Raw genomic sequence first — 19,560 nt, forward strand, 5'->3', positions numbered from 1 at the left:
GCCTCTCAGAGGACAGATGTGCAGGCTCCCATCTGCAAACATAGCAGACTATCGTTAATAGTGTCAGGGGTTTGGCTCTCTCACATGGGTGGGTCTCAGGTTGGGCCAGGCACAGACATTCCCTCCGTTACTGTTCTGTCTTTATCCCTGCACAACACAAAAGCCTGCTAAGAAGGGTAAGTGTCGAGAAGATATATAGTAAGAGTGGAGTGTGAAGAGCTGCCTAGCTAAAGCAAGACTCAGAGGATGACAATCTTCAACATAACCACAGGCTAAAACTTCCCGGCACCACCGCTCTCCCCCAAAGATAGACACACACACACACACACACACACACACACACACACACACACACATACATGTACATATATGTATTCATATATGTACACATATATGCCGTGTGTGCAAGTGTACATGGAAGCCGGAAGAGGATGTTGGGTCCCCTGGAGCTGGAGCTAGGGGTGGTTGTGAGCTGCCTGATGTGGGTGCTGGGAACTGAACTCAGACCCTCTGCAAGAGCGGTACGCCCTCTTAGCCACCCGGCCGCCTCTGCAGCCTCCAAAGCCGTTGCTTACAAACTCACCAGCCAAATGCTCGTCTTGGGACCCACCATGAGCCCCTTTCAGGAAGCTGCCAGCTAGAGACAAACAGGTGTGTGCTGTTTACTGTGAATTTGAAGGACGCCACTAGGTTGGGTTGGTTTTGGCAGTGGTGGTGGTGCGTGGGTATGTGTGTGCTTGTGTACCCTTGACCATGCCACGCACGGTACGTGTATGGAGACCAGCAGACAACTTGGTGGTGGGGGTGCAGTTCTCTCCTTCCATCACGTGGATTCTGGGGGATCAAACCCAGGTCGCCAGGCTGGGCCACAGGCACCTTAGCCTGCTGAGCCATCTTGCTGGCCCTACTCCAGTGCTTTTTGCTCATCCGGAGGCACCTGGATCCTGCCATCAGGTTTTGTGACAAGGGGAGAGTGGGACCTGGCATTTCAGTTGGAGAAGCCTTGAGGACAACACCAAAGTGCTACCAGGGGCTCCTGGGACACACTTGAGACTGTCCCCTAAAGGGGAATGCCTGAGGGGACGTCCGGGCAAGTTCTGCTGAGCACGGGGACACTGCAGCAGTGGTTGTTTGGGGCCTGGTAATCCTTTTCGGCTCTTCACCCTAAGCCTTCCTATCTGCAGGGAGCAGAGACGCGTGCGGAGGGCTGGTTAGCAGCTCACACCGTGGGTTACAGGGCCAACTGAGTAGATTATAACCAACATCTTTAAGAAACCGAAGTAGCAAGGAAGACATGGCATATATCATTACATGTAAAAAAAAAAAAAAAAAAAAAAAAAAAAAAAAAAAAAGAGGTAGCATGTATTTGCTGCTTAGATCAATAAGTATGTGGAGTCACAGAACAAACAAATACTTCTTACTGAGGGTCACAGCAAGTTTGATAGATCTGAATTTTAATTGGCTCGGCCAATGCCACTCCTTGCAGTGCAAGTTCGAAACTTAATACCTAATGTGACATGTCACTTTCCGACACACTTTTTATTTCTGCATTTTTCTTGTCAGCGGCTGTTTAACTATTTTTTGTCCAGTGTATCCTGACTTAGAACTAATATGGTCTGACTACAGCTGAACTAATTTCTGTAAAGGCTGGGCCTCGAGGGCACGAGAGGGTTAACGTTAGATTAAAATAAAAAACACAGTATGCCAAACCACCAAATCCAGCTCCAGCCCTAACAGAGGAGGAAATTATAAAGGGCCCCTTCTCAGAATTAAGCACCTTGGGAAATAAGAGCTTAAAACTGACTTTGCCAACCAATGTTTAGTGCTCAGAAAGATCTAGAAAAGACAGAACAGGACTCCAAATCTGGAGTCACTCAGTCTAGCAGGCTCTTCTTGTCCGGAAGAAGCCAAACAGGAATGCCCTTGAAGGCATGGAACACTGGCAGTACCCTCCCCACTCGAAGCCTGGGTTATCTCACCGGCGGAGAGGGTTAGGTTTGCTTACACGGTCTCCATGGAAGCCTGGCTGGAGTGCTTGTGTCTTCATGGAACTTATCTCCAAGCTGCATAGCTCTGTCCTTGATCCCGAGGAGGGGAGCAGACAGTCCAAACAGAGATCCCACACTCCCTTATCTGATGCTGGTGACACTAGCCTCCTCGGTGCCAAGTAGCCACTGAACAGACACAGATGTCTGCTGCAGAAATGGTAAACAGAGCCTCAAGCACTCTCCAACGGGCTCTAACTGGCCATATAACATATTTGCACATCGTGTAAGGAGCAGGAGTGTGGCCATCTTGGGACTTAGTGGTCACTGTGTAAGCTGTTTAGCTCAGGCCCCAGAACTAGGAATGGCAGAGCCTGTGCACTTTCCTGCAGTACATCATCTAGGGTGTGAGGTAAGGCCCAATAGAACAGGCCAGGAGGTGCTGGCTAGCAAGGACTAGGGCTGGGTTTCCACTTGGGCTGAAGATACTTGAGAGTGTTCCCAGAATTCAGTGTGTTCTTGCGTTAAGAGGCAAATTAAAGTTTTATTTTGCATTTTATTTTTACAAGTGCCTTTTTTTTTTTTTTTTTTTTTTTTTTTGCATTTTTTCATGGTCTCTTTGGGGACTCAGAGAGTCTTTAGGATTCTCAGTGTCCCTAATTTTTTATGAGAAGTGTGAGGTTGGTGGGGTGGCTTCTGTGCCGAATTGGCCCATTTCTCCAAAAGATTCCCTAAGTCCTTCCCTCTTTCTCTGACATCGTTGAACCTTTCTAAAGCACATATGAGGAAGCCATTTATTCCTCATTTATTTTGAGACAGAATTGATGAGAAATGATTGATGTTTGGATGTAAACTAATAGATAAGTGAAACTTAGGAAATTATCGAAAGAAAAGCTCATTTCAATCTAAGAGGGTTTTTTCTTTCCTTTTTTTTTTTTCCTTTTCTTTTTGACTTTTTGAGACAGGGTTTCTCTGTGTAGCCTTGGCTGTCCTGGACTCACTTTGTAGACCAGGCTAGCCTTGAACTCACAGAGATCTGTCTGCCTTCACCTCCCCCGAGTGCTGGGATTAAAGATATGTGCCACCGTGCCCAGATGGTTTTTTAAAAAATAAAATGAAAAGATTTCCCTTTTAAAATCAAGACACTAGGATATATTTGCTTTGTGGGGTCATGCTGGTGCACGTTAGCAGTCCCAACACTTAGCACTCCAGAGGCTGCAGTCCAGAGGCTGCAGCCAGAGGTTCTGGAATTCCAGGCCACTTGTCCTAATCCTCAGCACTCACACAGAGGCTAACAACCATCTCTAACTTCCATTCCAGGGGAGCTGGTCCCCTCTTCTGACATCCACAGACACCAGACGAATACTTGGTGCACAGGCTGACAACAGGGAAAACACCCAGAAACGTTAATAATGGTAATGATAAAATAAAAATAAAGAACCGAGCCCGGCAGCGGTGGCGCTCGCCTTTGGTCCCAGCACTCAGGAGGCAGAGGCAGGCGGATCTCTGTGGCTGGCGTCTTTTTTCTGCTTTGCAGACACCCGCTGCCCACTGGGACGGCTAGGACAGCAGAGAAGGTGCTTTACGGCTCACATACTCCCAGAAGTTGGGAGGAGAGCCCAAAACGCTGCACACCCGTGTCCTCCAGACTGGCTGTTTTCAAACTAACCTCTAGCTATTTTTACCAAGGGAGCGAGCGAGCCCTTATCTATATCCTGAGGTGAGGTGTATAAAGGGGGGTATGTCATTGAGTCAGGAATGGCACACCTGCACAAAGGGCACGGTTTGCACTGCTTCCCTGTGACAGATATGGACAGTCACACTATTTGGCAGTAAGTGTAGCAGAGGCCAGCCTGGTCTACCAAGTGAGGGAGGCCAGCCAGGTCTACAAAGTGAGTTTCAGGACAACCAGGTCTCAAAAAAGACAGAGCAACCCTGTCTCAAAAATAAAAAGAAAGGAAAAAGAACAACAACAACAAAAACTAAAAAAGAAACACACACACACACACACACACAAGCTCTTAAATATTTGTAAAGTTCAAAAGAACTCTCATTAAAATAGATTTCTTTCTCAGGGTGTAGTGCTATGAGCCTGTGGTCTCCTCTCCTGGGAAATCTGAGGCAGGAGAATCACAGAAGTCCAGGAGTTACAGATTAGCATAAACCGAGGCAATTTAGAAGACCTTACCTCAAAAACAAACACACCAAGCCAGCAAACAAACAAACAAACAAACAGCTAGCTTTTAATCCTAAGTCACATCCCAAGTCATCATCTTTACCCAGAGTGAGGAGTCCCCCCAGGGGAGACGAACTGGACCCGGTACAATCACACTCCAAGTAATTACTCTGATTTGGGTCTTTCTCCCCCCCCCCCCCCCCCCCCCCAGATGAAGAACTGGCCCTGAATGGCAGTTTTGACCAGGACCTGAGAAGTTACCACAGGCTCCACTGGGAGACGGAGTTCAAGCCTGTGGCCCAGCAGCTCCTGGAGCGGATCCAGCGCCGTCACACGTTCCTGGAGCCCCTGTACGCCCCTTCTTTCTAACAGACACAGGCTGATGACAGAACCCCGATGTCAGGTCTCCCTCATTCTTGGGAAGCAGTAAAAGCGCCAGCGTTTCTCAGTGTTCACACGTGCTGAGCGTTGTGAAAGTACTGATTTTAGCGAATAGCCTAAGTATTTCTTTTTCTAGGTATTATGGAAAAATGGATATATATTTTCTTTTATGAGAGGTGTGAGATGGAAATATATGCATTTTTAAGACTTCTCTTTCTATTCGCCTTTAAGTTGCTTAGAAACAGACCCTTGAAAACCCCGATTGGACACTTGAGAATGAATGTCTTGTCAGTGAAGGGGGCTGCGCAGTGGGGACGGAGGCGTGGTCTGCAAGAACCGTCTGTCTTCGGGAGAGGCCGAGGGACCAACATCTGTTCCAACCCTCACTCTATCTAAAAACAAGTCGCTTGCCTCGTACTAGTCTTTCCTTGTTTGTCATGTTAAGAGAAGGAATAAGCAGGAAAAAGAAGACTCCTTGGCGGGCTTGTGACGTAGCCCAGTGGAAGCACTTGACTCCCAGGCTCAAGGCTGTGGGTTTGAGCCCCCGTAAGGAGGAAAAACTGCCTTAGGTCATCTCTCCTAGTTGTTCTTTTTGTTTGTGTGGATGTCTGACCTGCACATGCCTGTGGAGGCCAGCAGAGGGCGGCAGATCGCTTGAGACTGGAGTTAAGAGATGGTTGTGAGCCTCTGTGTGGCCAGGTGCTGGGAATTGAACTCAGGTCCTCTACAAGAGCAACCAGTGCTCTTAACCACTGAGCCATCTCTCCAGCCCCTGCTTTTAAAATGTTTTTAAAAATTTTCTTTCTTTGTGTGTGTGTGTGTTTGTGTATGTGTGTCTGTCTGTATCCGTGTAAACATATGTGTGTAGATTCCCTTGAACTCAGAAGAAGGTGTAAGAGCCCCTAGAACTGGAGTCACAGGTGTTTTTGAGCTCTTGGACAAGGGTGCTGGGAGCCAAACTTGGGTCCTCTGGAAGAGTAGTAAGTGCTATTAACCACTGAGCCATCTTTCCAGCCCTGGCCACCTACATCTTGAATTAAGTAAAACAGAAGAAAAAGTAATTGCCTTTCTTTTTCTTTGAGATGATTCCCCCCCCCCCCATTAGACTGTATCTAAGGGAGACAATATAACAGATTAGAAAGTGCATGCTTCTCTGTACGGCATTCCTGTTTGACTCCTAGCTCTCTCCTGCTAGCTGTGGGGGCTTTAGACAATTATGTAAACTTCTTGAGAACATAATACAAAATGAGAATAATACCTTTATTTTAGGGTATGCTTAGTCAGGGTTTTTTAGAGGAATAGGTTACATATTAATAAAGGAGATTTATTAGGTTGGCTTACTGGCTGGGAAATCCAACAGTGGCTGTCTGAATTTTGGAGAATGTGAGAAGCCAGTATCTGCTTAGTCCAGGAGGCTTAATCCCTCAGTCTGCTGCTGAAGGCCATGGGGATTCCTGAGAGCATGTGGCCTTCAGTCCGTGTTGCAGACTGGAGAAGCCATCTCCCCAAGTCAGTGAAGATGGCAGCAATAGTGGCAAAAAGAGCGTGGATGAACTTGCCAGCCAGCGGGAAGGTGGGAGACAGAAGCCCTGTTTCCCTCAGACCTCCTTGTAGCTGCTGACACTGTGGGGAAGGTTGTCCTCCCTCAATTAAGCTTTCCAGGAAATACCCTGGCAGGCAGACACGTCTCTTAGTTGGTCCCAGAGCTATTAAGGCTGACCACCAATATCAACACACAGCAGAGTTTAGCGCAAAGCCTTAATCGGCAGGCTGTAGGTGCACACTGTAACAATTCTGATGGGGTCTGTTTGCTCGCCTCAGGAGGGTAAAATTTGCCTCTGAATAAATGATTTAAAAAGACAAAGCAATTGAGAGTGTTATTGTTAGCCTGTCCTAGCCAAATGAAGGTTTGCTGTTCTGCTTGGAGGAAGCTGTCGCGAACAGTTTCTTTTTGACCCCAGATGTGACCTTGGGCTGAAGGCCGGCATCCCAGACGGAAAGCAACCTCTTAGAATGCCCTCCATGCCAGGAGCAGGTAGATTTTGCAAGGGCAACTTGTAATCCATCCGCACACCTAAGTAGGTTCACACTACCAGATAGGATCCGAGGAAACCCAGGGCCTAACCTCTCAGAGCACTAAGGATGTACATCTGTTTGATCCAGGGCAAGTTACATACATAGCCCTTCAGTAAAAAAATCATCAAATTCTTCCCCTCAGTATTTGCAACTACTAGCTCATGCTAGGGGCCCCGTTTTCTCCTCCGCACCAAACACATCCCCTTGAGACTCGGGTAGGCCAGGCCCTTTGCAGCCACCTATTTGCACGGGTGCTGGGGGAGGGGCAATGGCTTAAAAACTATTAAATCTTCCGCTTTTACTTTCATTTTTAAACATTTTATGTATGTGGGTGTTCTGCCTGCACGTAGGTGTGTGTGTCACTAGCGTGCCTGGTGCCCAGAGAAGAGGGCATTCGATCCCCTGGAAAAGGAGTTATAGATGCTTGTGAGCCACCGTTCCGGTGCTGGGAATCAAACCCAGGTCCTCTGGAAGAGAGCTCTTAACCGGCTCTGAAGAGGCGGAGAGACATCTCTCCAGACCTTTTTTTTTTTTTTTTATGATTCCGTACATGTGTATATGATGTGTTGAACACATTTCAGTGTTTCCTCCCCTTCTGTGCTCACCCCTCCCCTTTCCCATTAGTCTCCCTTGTCTCCTGAGACAGTTGTATTTCTGCTTTTATGTCATGCACACACACACCCCCTTCACCTTTAAAGTCTGTGCTTCAGCAATGTGAGGTCAACTCACCTCGCTCTGCAGCCGGTCTCCAGAAACTTGTCTCGTAAGCTGGAACTTTTTACCCAATTTCCATACCCTCCCGCCATCCCCTTTCTGATTCTGTGGTCCGGTGACTTTAGGGAAGCTCGTATAAATGGTGCCAGGTAGAGTTTGTCTTTTGTGGCTCGCTTATTTCACTTAGTAGAGGGTCTGCAAGATTTGTCTGTTACAAATCTTGGGAACAGAACTCCCTCCCTCCTTTACACACACACACACACACACACACACACACACACACACGCACACACACACACCTCTGTGCACCCGTACACACATCACACGTTGTCATCTGCACGGCTTCTAAACCGTGGCCAACTGTGTGGCATGTGGACTGTGCCACCGGGTAAACTGGCATGGAGCCAGCGCAAGGTCAAGACGTGCCCAGAAATCTCAATCCTGAGACCTGCAAGAGTAAGGGTTGCTTCCTCCCTGTTCGGAACTTGCCTGCCTCAGAGGTGCCCTGTGGCCCTGGCCGTTCTTGAGGTAATCACATGGCCTAGCACCTGTAATTCCTCTCTGCAAATGAAGCATTCCCAGCACCTCAGCTCCAGCCAGTGACGTTCACTCACCCAAAAACCCTCACTTCCGTAAGGTTTATATAGCCCTTACTCCCCTCCCCCCCAATAAAGAGCTGCTGTATCATTGGCTGTGATGCTAAAAGTTCTGTAACACTAAAAGCTGTTTCACAGAAAACTACCTCAGGGAAGGCTTTCTCCCTTTGGGCATTCACTGCTGGACTGGGATCCCATAGACCTACCCGCTGGGCTAAGCGTCATCCCTTTGAGCCCAGCGCTTGTACACATTGGTGCCTGGATGCCCCAAAGGGAAGAGTTGGACCCCAGGCTCCAGACTGACAGCCAATGTTGCTCCAATGTCTTGTTGTTAGTTATTTTTATGTGTACTCAGAAATGGTGTCATAAATGTTGCTTTTATTTCCTCCAATGAGGGCATGAGATGAGAGCCATACCCAAGCTTTACACATACATGGCTTGCGCTGAGCCCAGAGCCTTCCTGTCTATCCCTAGGCCTAATCCTGGAAGCATCTAGCCTCTGTACAATCTAATTTTCTGCAAGCCCAGACTCTGAAGGCTTCAGCTTCTAGCATCCACCTGCTAACCTAGGCCTAGAATGTTTCCAGCTTCAGAGGCTAACTGCTGAATAAGATCACCCATTCTAGTTCTTTCTGAACTCTGGCTGGCTGGTTCAACTCAGCTGTTCTGGCTGAAAATGCCCCTCCAAGCTGACTGATTCAAACTGGCTTCTCTCAGCTTCTCACTGAGTTACTCTGCTCAGAGAAATGGCCTCTGAACTCCATGAACTGAACTGCACTGACCGCATGTACTAAACAGAACTGCATGAGCTAAATGGATCTCCACTGCACTCAGCTGAACTGCACCCAACTGAACTATATTCCCAAACTCTGCTGTCTCCTGGAACTCTCTGCTTTCTCTCTTAAGTAGCTTCTCTTTCCTGTCTGCTCTCGTGGGGGTTGGGCATATCCTGTCTCTGACTCATCCTGTCAATCATTCTCTGATTCATCACTTTGTTGGCACCTCAATTAGACATCATTGTTTGCAATTAAAGGTGTGTCATGTCTGTATTCCAGCCAGAGGGTTAAAGGTTTATACTAAGGGCATGTCTGTACTCCAGCTGGATCACACAGACCTAGGTCTTTGAATGTGATCCCTCGACAGAGGAGCCATGTTGCTGGGTTAAAATTCCTCTACATGGTGTCTTAGTTCAGACTATAAGAACAAAAATATCATAGTTTGAGTGGGTTGACAACAGAAGTGTGCTCCTCACAGAGGCTGGGAAGTCTAAGGCTGGTTCTGGTCATTTTGGTTCCCCTTCAGGCTCTTCCTGGTGTCTTTTGTCTATTATTGATCCCACACATGATTTACAATGTTTGCCTTTCCAAGGCTGCCTTCCACTCTAGCATCCTTAGCATTTCCATATTTAAAGTCTGGTGCAGCTGTGCCTGGTTTTTTTGTTTTGTTTTGTTTTGTTGTTTCTTTTGCTGCCTGTGGTTTGAGTTTTCATAGTCCAAGAAAAGTCCTGGCCAAATCCAACATCATGAAAACCTTCCTCAATGTTTTCTTCCAGGAGTTTTGTCGATTGGGGGAGATTTGCCTTTAAGTCTTTATGGATTTTTCTTTTTTAACATTTATTTCTATGTGTGTGGGGAGGGGAGAGCGGTGAAACACGCATATCACAGTGTGTTGGGGAGGTCAGAGGTCAGCTTTTGGGATTCAGTTCTCATCTTCCATCACATGGATCATGGGGATTGAACTCAGGTCATCAGGCTGGGCAGGCAAGCATTCCTACCCATGGAGCCATCTCACTAGCCTTGAGTTACTCTCTGTGTGTGATGAAAGGTTAACCCAACTTCATTTCTTCCATATGGCCATCTAATTTTCCCAAAACCATTTGTTGAAGGGATTGCCCTTCCCCCACAGTATGGTCCTGGCACATTTGTCAAGAATCATTTGTTGATATGAACATTTGCATGTGTTTCTGGTTCTCTAGATTTCCTTTCCTACTCCATTGTTCTTATCTGTCTCCATGCTATGATGTGTGTGCATTAGTTACCCTGTCTGCTCTTATTTTATAGAGAACACTGACTTGTCCTTTCTTCTTCTTCCTCTTCTTCTTCCTTTTCTTCCTCTTCCTCTTCTTCTTCTTGTTTTGTTTATTCAAGACCCTCTGAGATTCAAGGTGAATCTTAGATTGAGGCACAGCGACAAAGGCCTGCTCAGGAGGCTGGGGCAGGAGGAGCTTGAAGTCAGCCGGGGCTGCACAGTGAGGACAGGCCGAGCCGTGGCAACTAATGGAGGCCATCTCAGAATAAAGAGTAAGCAGAAGGCTGGGGATACAGATGAGCCCGGGAGCATTTGCCTAGCATGTGTGAAGCCCTAAGTTCCATCTCCGGTACGGAGGAAATTTTAAAAAGATGTACATTTTAGAATACAGTTTTCTCTCCTGCAAAGAAGTTTCCCAGAGATGCAATAGCACCTGCAATGAATAAGCAGATTACTGGACATGACACAGGCATCATAGCGATGACAGCAAGTCTTCTAACCCAGGAAAACACCTTGCATTTACTTACGTTTTTATTTTCTGACACTGGTTTATAATTTTCAGGGTAGAACTTTTTCATGTTGCCTACATCTGTTCAGTCTGTGATAGTAAAATGCCTTATAGTAGGTAGAGCACAGAAAATGCACTTTTATTTTCACAGTCCTGGCGGCTGCCGAAAATCAGCACTTTGGTCCTGATGCAGGCCTTATTCCAGTTAATTTGCATATACACACACACACATATGCACAGGCATCCATACTGATGTCACAGTAATGAGGTGAAAGGGCGACTTTGAGGGGTCAGTTCTCTCCCTCTGTCCTCGGAGTCCTAGGGACGGAACTCAAGTCCCCTTACCACTGAGCCATCCTTATAGTCCTCTGATTTTAACTCTTTGATTTCTTCAGTCAATGTGAGTGAGTGTTTATCAATTGTGTTGATCTGTTCAAAAAACAGCTCCTACTTTGATGAATTTAATGTCGTTTCCATTTCTCCACTCCCCTGTTTTGAACATAATTTGTTCTCTGGCTCCTTGTAATGAGCGATTCTTGTCCTTTCCCTCTCCTGTTTCTCTTCTCTCCTCCCCTCTCCTCCCTCCCTTTCCTACCTTGCTCTCCTCTCTCGGCATTTCTCCTTTTAAATGCCCCTTAAGCCTCCTCTCAGGATTGCTCTTCCTGTATCCGGTAGGTTTGGGTACAGCATGTTTTTGTTTCTTTTGAAAAGAGAGGTTTGCAAATTTCCTTGGATTTCCCTTTTGACCCGTTGTTTAACACTGCATTGTTTCATTCTGAAATCCTTGTGGGCTTTCCCCATTTCCCTTCTGCTGATGATTTCTAGTTTCAACCTGCTGCCAGCAGAATATCCATGTTAGAGTGTCTATCGAGGCAGGCTGTGGCCTGGCTGACTCAGTCCTTGGGACAGTCCATGTGTGAAAGAAAGTGGGTTGTGATGGAACTGGATGGGGTGTGCTGTACGCGTGGCAGGGGCTCCACTGCTGGGCAGGCCCTTTCCTTCCTCGCTGACCTTGGGCCTGCTGTTCTACTCCTTACTGAAAGTGGGCCACTCATGTCATGTGGCCATTGTGTTTCTTTCTTCAGTCTTGTCAGTGTTTTCTCTATTTTGGAGCTCTCTTAGCTGGTTGTGTATGTTGGACTTGTTCTGTTATATAATGGGTTATATAATGATATAGGAAGTTTCTTGTTTTGTTTTTTTTTGTTTGTTTGTTTGTTTTTTTCACTCTTGGACAGTTTTTGACTAACATCTCTTTTTCCTGATGGTAGTATAGTATAGTATAACTATCTCTGTACTCTGGCTTCCATTTTCACGGACTATTAATATGTATCTCCTTATATATAAATATAGTCCCTTATATGCAGCATCTAGATGCTTTAAAAATATATATTTGGCCAGTCTGTGTCTACAGATCTGTCTATAGTTGACGTAATTATGGGAAAGGACTTACTATTCTTAAGTAAGTCCTTTCTATATCTTGAAGCCCTTTGACCCCCTTTTCTCTCTTGCTTTCTTTTGTTTCACCTTTTATTTTAGTGACATACTTTTGTTATCTGTTCATTTCCTTCTATATATACTCTAGCTTTGCTTTCTTTGTGGTTACCATGGGAAACACACAAAACATTGTAATAGTTTAACAATCTATTTTTAACTGGTAACAACTCTAACATATAAAAATTTTGTCTTTATGGCCCTACCTGTACCTCTATTTACATATTACATTTTTATTGATATCCATTTATATAGATTTTTATTTTCGTGTCTTTGTCATTTTTGAATTCTATATCAGAATTAGTGAGTATAAATACCAGAATTACATAATACAAGTTACTTTCTCATAAACCTGTTCATATTCACCTTTTACTGATGAACTTTGATTTCATGTGGCTTCGCCTTGAAGATTCCGTTGTTGCCTATACTATGGTTTTTCTTCCAGATGAAGGCTTTCTTTGTAGGGCTGGTCTAATGGTAACAAATCCCCACACCTTGGGCTTATCTGAGAAAGTTATAACTTTCTTTTCACCTTTGGAAGCCGCTGATGGTTATATTCTTGGTTGACAGGTGTTTTCTCTTGGTACTTTCAGTGTGTCATCTCTGTAGGTTACCCTGGATGGTTTCGGCTGGAAACCTACAAGTCTGACACCTCTGTGGACGATGAGGTGATTCTTCTCTCGCTGCTTCAGGGCTCCATAGTTTGAGTATACAGGTGTTCGAGCCCCCTGCTTCCTTACTGCGTCTGTGGCTTTATTCTACATGTAGTTCACTGAATTTCTTGATTTACTGTTGCTATGATCTAAGTGACTGAAGCCGCCAAGTCATGCCATGGGACAGATCTCACGGAGCTTTATTGGAGGAGGGGTTATGCAGAGGCTCCTCTGGTCGAGGGTGGAGCAGAGAGACTGGGGAGAGAAGGCCTTGGTACCATCAAACCAACAAACAAGCCCCTTGTGTATTCTGGCTGCATCGTGCTCACAAATCTTTTAAGTCCTTCATTTTTTTTATTATCCTTTTGTTCCTCTGACCTGGCATCAAGTGACCTGTTCTCCATATTCAGCAGTTTTCACCTGCCTGATGAGGTGTGCTATTGAAGGAATCCCTCTTGGGAATTTTCCACTCCTCAAACTTATTTAGGGTACTTTTGCATCAACCCCCTAGCAGTGGGTTTGCAGGCCTGGGCCACTAAGCCCTTCATGAACTTTGCTCTTTTTCAGTTCCGCAATCTGGCTCTTTGATGCAGTTCTTTTCCATAGACATTTAAGTCATTTTCCTGATCTTACACAGTTGTCTATGAACACTGTAGCTCATTAAGCATCTTGAAAGCACATTTCAGTTCCTGAGAAGAAATTTACTTACCTGACAAGACAGCTATGTTTCTCTCCTTTGTTAGACAGGGACTGACTACGGAGTTCTGGTTGACCTGGAACTCACTGTATAGACCAGGGAGGCCTTGAACCCTTAGAGATCTGCCTCCTAAGTGGTAGGATAAAAGGCATGCCTGAACAGCCCAACCTGAGAACTGTTTCTTTAGTGTTCTGAAGATGTTTGACACATGGTTCTCTATTCCTTTGCACGCTTTGTGGGTTTTTGTTGAGATTGGGGTCTTTGATAGAAAGGCCACCTTTCTCACTGTTTATAAACCGGCTTTGTGTGGTTCTCCTCCATTCCCGGGGTCACTGCCACTGGTTCTCAGCAACAATGGAGTGAAGAGATGAACTGGGGGTTCGGTGGCCCATGAGCACACACGGAAATAACCTTCCAGGACCAGCTGTGGGGGCTCAGATCAATTTTATTTGGGGTGAAGGAGGGTTAGATAGGACTTTGGGGAGGGGTGAGAATATCCAGGGTGGGTGAATGTCATTGGCTGAAGGGCTAAGGTACACAGAGATGCCTCATTCGCAAGGAGACATTCTAGGAACCCCAGGTGCTTCCTGTACAGGTTCTATTGGGAGACAGGGAGTTGGACCTCTAATTTCCCTAAGGACTATGTGACATTCTTCAGGTAGAAAGTGTGGGGTCTAGGATTCCCCAGGGAAAGAAGAGGAACCCTCGATGACAAAGCCAGTCTGCCATTTTGCACTGAGCTCCGGGCTTTCTGGTAATGTGGGACTTCCACTTCAGCAGCTGGGACTTCAACCTTTGCAGCAGGGTTTCCACCTTAGTGCTTTGTGCAGAAAACCTCCATCACTTGGCCTGGTTCTGGAATCTGTCGGTCGTCCAGGAAAATGCTTGTGTGTCACTTTCAACCCAGTGTATGTGGCTCTTAGAACTGTCTGATGCTCCCCCCCACCCTGCTTTAGGAGCCTGGCAGTTTCCCTGCTGCTGTCCTGCGGTCTCCTGCTGACCTGCCATCTGCCTGCAGAACCAGGAACTTCTGGTGCACTGGTCCTCACCGGTTTTCATCAGCTTCAGTATCATTTAAACAATGCCGGCAGCTCAGCCAGTGATGAGTCACGTAAGACAAAAGCCAGTCTCAGCACTCACACTAGCCAGACACTGGGTGAAGCTGGTTCTGTCCTGAGACAGGTTACCCTTCATGCTGTGCGGCGCTGGGAAAAGGATCTGTTGGTGCCCGCCTGCCCCATTAGGCTTCTCATAAAACGCCCTTACTACGCAGTGTTCATTGGTCTCTTGCCTGGGAGCTCAGTGCATGCCAGCTCCCACAGTGTGCAAGGGGCAGAGGCAGGAGGTCACCTGGGCCACAGAGTGAGCTCCTCTGTAGGATAGATCTTGAAGACACGGAGCTCCATCCTGCTAACTGCTGACACTGGAATCTGTGGCCCTTCGCCACACATACTATATAAAATGCAAACAGTTCATGAAACAGTATCTTGATGGGAAATGCGCTTTCCTGGTAAGTTTTATTTATTGATACAGGGACTGTATCAAAATTAACTCTGAATAGCTAAATTATTAGACTGCCCTTTGGTTTACGGTGTCACTATATTGTATGTGAAGTTAAAGCTACAGAGTATACAGACACACACGCCTGTAACCCCAGTGTTCTGGGACACAGAGGCAGGAGGATCTCTGTGAGTTTGAGTTCTACAAAGTGACCTGACATCCAAGGCTACAGACAAACCCTGTCTCAAAAACAAACAAAAACCAACCAACCAACCAAAGACAACAAAACCTAAACAGGGTAAACACATGACGAGGGCCCATTCCTGTTCACAGTCTGAGATTCTCAACAAGCCCGGGTCTCACAGAAAAAGTTCCTCTCCAGTGCCTGCCTACCATGTCTGAACCCTGGGTTTAAGACTCAACAAATCCTCTAGAATTTTACCAAAAAGTCAGATTTCAAAAACTGAACCCTAGGTCCACACCCAAGAATATTTTTAAAAAATTTCCCCTGATGAAGGAAAGAGTTTTGCCATTCCTTAAGAGTATGCTTTGCCCAGTTATTCTGGAAACTTTTTAAAAATTACCCAGAAGCCTGGGGGTGCAGCCCGTGCCTGTAAGTCCAGCACGTGGGAGCACTTGAAAAACAACACATCCCAGAAACATTAGAAATTCCGTATGTTTAGAGAAACCCCGGAGGCTTTGAGGAAACAACGACATTGTCAATTTCTTTACACACTCTGACTCACTAAATGTTCAACTTCTGATTTCCACGTGATGATACACTTCAGTAGACTAAGGTCATTCATTCTGGTCTCCTGAGCTCTCCTCCTATGAGCACTCCCCTACACTGAGCATTCTTACTGAACACTCTCCTACACTGAGCACTCCCTCCAATATCTGCTGGTGAGCACTCTCCTCCTCAGAGCTGCTCCTAGACGCTTTTTTTGTTTTTCAGACGTCATGAACATCAGTCAGGAGGCATAGGCAAGGGAGTAGAAGCCAACTGTCAGCGCAGGCACTCACCTGGCCCATTTGTGCTGCTGTGGGCAAGCAGAGGCTGGTAGAGGCTCCTGCAGAGAGCTGGGAAGAGCATGTGAATCCTGGCTAAGCAGAAAGATTTATATTATTTTTTCTTTTTGAGAAATCCCAAGTTGCCCTCCAACTCGATACATAGCCAAGGATGACCTTCAAGCCTTGACTGGCCTGGCTCTACCTCCCAAGTGCTGGGGTCAGAGGGACAGATCCCTATGCGCCACTGTGTAGTCACTTAAATATAAGCCCACTTGAAGATGATTTTAAGCTCCTCCTAGGGGTGTTTATCTGCTGTAGTCTGAGGGTGGGCCAGAGGAGTGTTTGGTTCATGGCAATGGCACTGGATCACTGGATGGCAACTTTTCATATAGGAATGGGTTCCTTGGCTCGTTTCTTGTCTTCTTTTCCATCATGAGCTGAAGGAGTTTGTGTCTGTCTAGTTGTAGACTTTTGTCCTTTATAGAATATCCAGTTCCAGGGGAGATGGCTCAGCTGTTGGGAGCACTGGCTGTTCCTTCAGAAGACCCAAGTTCGATTCCCAGCACCCACAGGACAGCCCACCACTGTCTGTAACTCCAGCTCCAGGAATTCTGTACCCTCATACTGATACACAGGCAGGCAAAACACCAATGTATATAAAATAAAAATAAATAATTTTAAAAAAGAGTATTGAGTTCTCCCTATTGAGCTATAGTGATGAAAAATGGACTAACACAACATCCTTGAAGACCCCTACTGCTGTGCCATATAAATCATCAGGCTTCAGAATGGTTTTGCCATCTAGCACTGGCCGCTCTTCAACTCCAGTGTACATGTGGCTCTCCCTGGGTCGGAACTGAAACTCGATTGTGCTAACTGCAAAGCTAAAGTGCGACTTATCAAGTTAAGAAAGCAAACTGCAGAAAATTAGTCTTTATTGAAAAATACCAATAATACTGACAGACTTCAAAAGCAATTCACGGTTCCAAAATACAAAGTACTTAATACAATTTTGCAAACTTGTTTGTATCTCAAAGTTAGCATTTTTGTAAATCAAGATACAAATTTGATAGCTTCACTAAAATGTTTTCCAGCTTTACTCCTCCAGGAGCTGCACAGGGTCACAGGGTCAGCGGGGGGGGGGGGGACCTGGGGAAGAATGGCCCCTGGGATGTGCAGCAGTCTGCAGCAACGTTTTCCACATTGTTGGTGCTGGAGACGAAACCCCTGCACCAGAGAGCTGCCCTCCAGGGTCAGAGAATGCTTGGGAAACAGCACATTCAAAGACAGCCTGTTTGCCTTGTAACTCACACTCTTTTATTTTAAGATTGCTCTTTGGAGAAAATCTTTTAAGAATGCCACTGTAATATCATCCAATAACTGAATTTTAAAAACTACAATGAAAGGAAAAAAAAAAAAAAAACTGTTACCAGCAACAAGGTCTTTGCTGAGCTGTGAGTAATAATTCTATGCTTTTTTAGATGCAAGAAAAAAAAAAAAAAAAAAGAACGTGTACAAGTTCAATTCAAAACCACACAAAGTATGTGCGTAGGCTCAGGTAGTAGCCGCGCTCACTTTAATCACGAGTAGCTTAGCTGGAGCAGCCACGACCTTATCCCCAGCCAAAGCAGCACTGAGCTTGCTAGACTCCTTATGTATGAACTTAGTACCCAAGTCCCGGCCTTTACAGCTCCTGCCTGTTACCTGGTTACATCAGAGCAACAGGATTTGGAGAACTACTAGTTGCTGTATTGAAACAAGTTTACAGCATCTCGTACTGTCAAAAAGCAAACACTGTGACCAGCAGCCTTTCTTCACAGCTCTAATGCTGAAGCCGCCAAGCGTTCACTGCTAGACGAGCAGTGGTATCCCACAGTAAAAGAGCAGACACTAAGGAATCATGGCACAACGGATTTCTGAATTCTTTTTTATCTACCATTGGTCCTGGGGCTTGGTTCCATCCCCTTGTAGCCTACATTTGCTGTTCATTCCAGGATAGTCTTTAATGGAGGAAAGGCATCAGGTCATATAGCGGGTAATGGCTCTCAGAGCATATAGGAGTTCTGCTTGCATCCTAGCTTCTATAAGAAGCAGATTAACATGGACCTGAGTATAAAATACAGCATCATGTAAGGGCAGGTCATAAACATCAGTTTTTCAGTGCATTCAATTAAAAAAATGGTACCAAATAAGTACAATTACTTGTCCCGTGATGAACTGGTTTCAGGATTCTCCTTGCATAACCAAATCCCTTGGATGTTCTAGTCTCTTGTACTAAGTAGCATACTCCACACACGAGCAGTGCACAGCCTCTTGCTACTTAGAATACATATAAATGCGTGTAAAAACCACTGCACAGATTTGGCACATACACAATTGTTGTCAATATCTGTGATCCTCGGTTCAATGTACGGAAGCATACATTGCTTACATTTGAAGGGCCAACTGCATATTCTATGTGCTACCAAAGAACTTAAGTCTTCATTTGTCAGACCAATGTCAGACATCTTTGGGATAAATGTTTTATTCTATTTACATTTGGCCACATGTCTTCCTGGATATTTGTTATAGTTCAGAAAAATCTATTCACTCTTTTGCCAGACTTCTACAATTCTCTGCCAAACCATCAATTTCCAGAAATATGTGTCCACCCATTTCTGCCTAAGCCTAGTTTTCAAAAGCTTGTGCAGAATGGTTGTCTTAGGCGGAGACAGCTATGCCAGGATTTCTGAGGACAGACCAGCCTGCTCGTCTATTCTTGCACTTCTCTCTAAGGGGTACCTGAGATGGCTGTTCTGGAATGATGTTTCTCAGGTTGTACAGATGATGGAGTGGGTTTGGGAAAAGGAGAATAAAAATGACTGTAAAGTACAGAGTATCCCAGCCCCCGTGAGCACATACCTTCTCAGAGTGCTTGAACTGCCTCCAGAAGCTATCATACATTCTTTTGGTAACCTTCTCAGGAGTGCACACAACAGTTTTGATATAAACTTTAAAGCTACGATCCAATAGCTGGTTAATTTCACCATAGTCATAGTCATCATACCTGTCAAAAGACGCAGGAAAGGACTCCTGTCAACGTATGATCTCTCTGCTATGTGCAGAACACATGGCCATGCTGGAACCCCACACATTCACTCACAAATACACAGCCATGCTGAAACCAGCTCTGAAAAGTGTAGTGAGTGCTGAAATGAAGAATTTGTATTATTACACACCATAAGATGGCAATTTACTTGTGTAAAAGGAGCTTTTGGGGTCAGATGAGGAAAAACGTCAGGGGTGCATGGAACATGAGGGCTGGTTGGTATGTGGGGGTCTCGTGTCCATTCTAAATGATGCGGACGGAGATGCCTGCCTGCAGCATGTCTGACCACTGAATCATGGGTTTCAGATCACACAGGCTTGACAGCTACCTACTGTGTTTTCAATGGAAAACGGAGAAAGTTCTTGGCAAAGCTCATTCTGTAACTTTGGCCAGGAGGCCAACGCCTGGGCACAGATTAGCAGAAATTAGTTTAAAGCTGGCTGGATGTACTTTAAAGGCCCAAGCAGTGTAAATTAAAGAGAGCTTGGAGGTCTCTGATAAAATATATGAGAAAGCAGATTTTTCGGCTAAAGCAGGTAGAAAGCCACACAGTGTAGGATCTGTGTGTGAGGAGGCACTGAGTGTTTATATTCTCAATAGAACACAGCGTGTTGGAAAGCTAACAGGCCCTGAGAGAGCTCCATGGTAGTGCCGTA

At 45.7% G+C, this 19,560-nt stretch overlaps 2 protein-coding genes across 3 annotated transcripts in view; one reads left to right on the top strand and one right to left on the bottom strand.

The window, feature by feature from the left end:
- Armc2 (armadillo repeat containing 2) overlaps positions 1-6,395 on the top strand; it is a 107,316-nt gene extending 100,921 nt beyond the window's left edge. Inside the window, exon 18 of the mRNA XM_055616019.1 lies at positions 4,373-6,395. Coding sequence (XP_055471994.1) covers positions 4,373-4,530 — 158 coding nt within the window. The 3' untranslated portion in view covers positions 4,531-6,395. The remainder of the gene's footprint in view (positions 1-4,372) is intronic.
- A 10,339-nt stretch (positions 6,396-16,734) lies between these two features.
- The window catches only part of Sesn1 (sestrin 1), an 86,390-nt gene continuing 83,564 nt past the window's right edge, over positions 16,735-19,560 (bottom strand). For both annotated transcript variants that reach the window (XM_055615951.1, XM_055615952.1), the window contains exons 9-10: positions 18,718-18,862; positions 16,735-17,922 (exon numbers count right to left, since the gene is read on the bottom strand). In XM_055615951.1, the coding sequence (XP_055471926.1) occupies positions 17,836-17,922; positions 18,718-18,862 (232 nt within the window). In that variant the 3' untranslated portion in view covers positions 16,735-17,835. The remainder of the gene's footprint in view (positions 17,923-18,717; positions 18,863-19,560) is intronic.

Source organism: Psammomys obesus, unplaced genomic scaffold (genome assembly GCF_907164565.1).
Source record: "Psammomys obesus unplaced genomic scaffold, mPsaObe1.curated_primary_1811, whole genome shotgun sequence".
Taxonomy (NCBI): domain Eukaryota; kingdom Metazoa; phylum Chordata; class Mammalia; order Rodentia; family Muridae; genus Psammomys; species Psammomys obesus.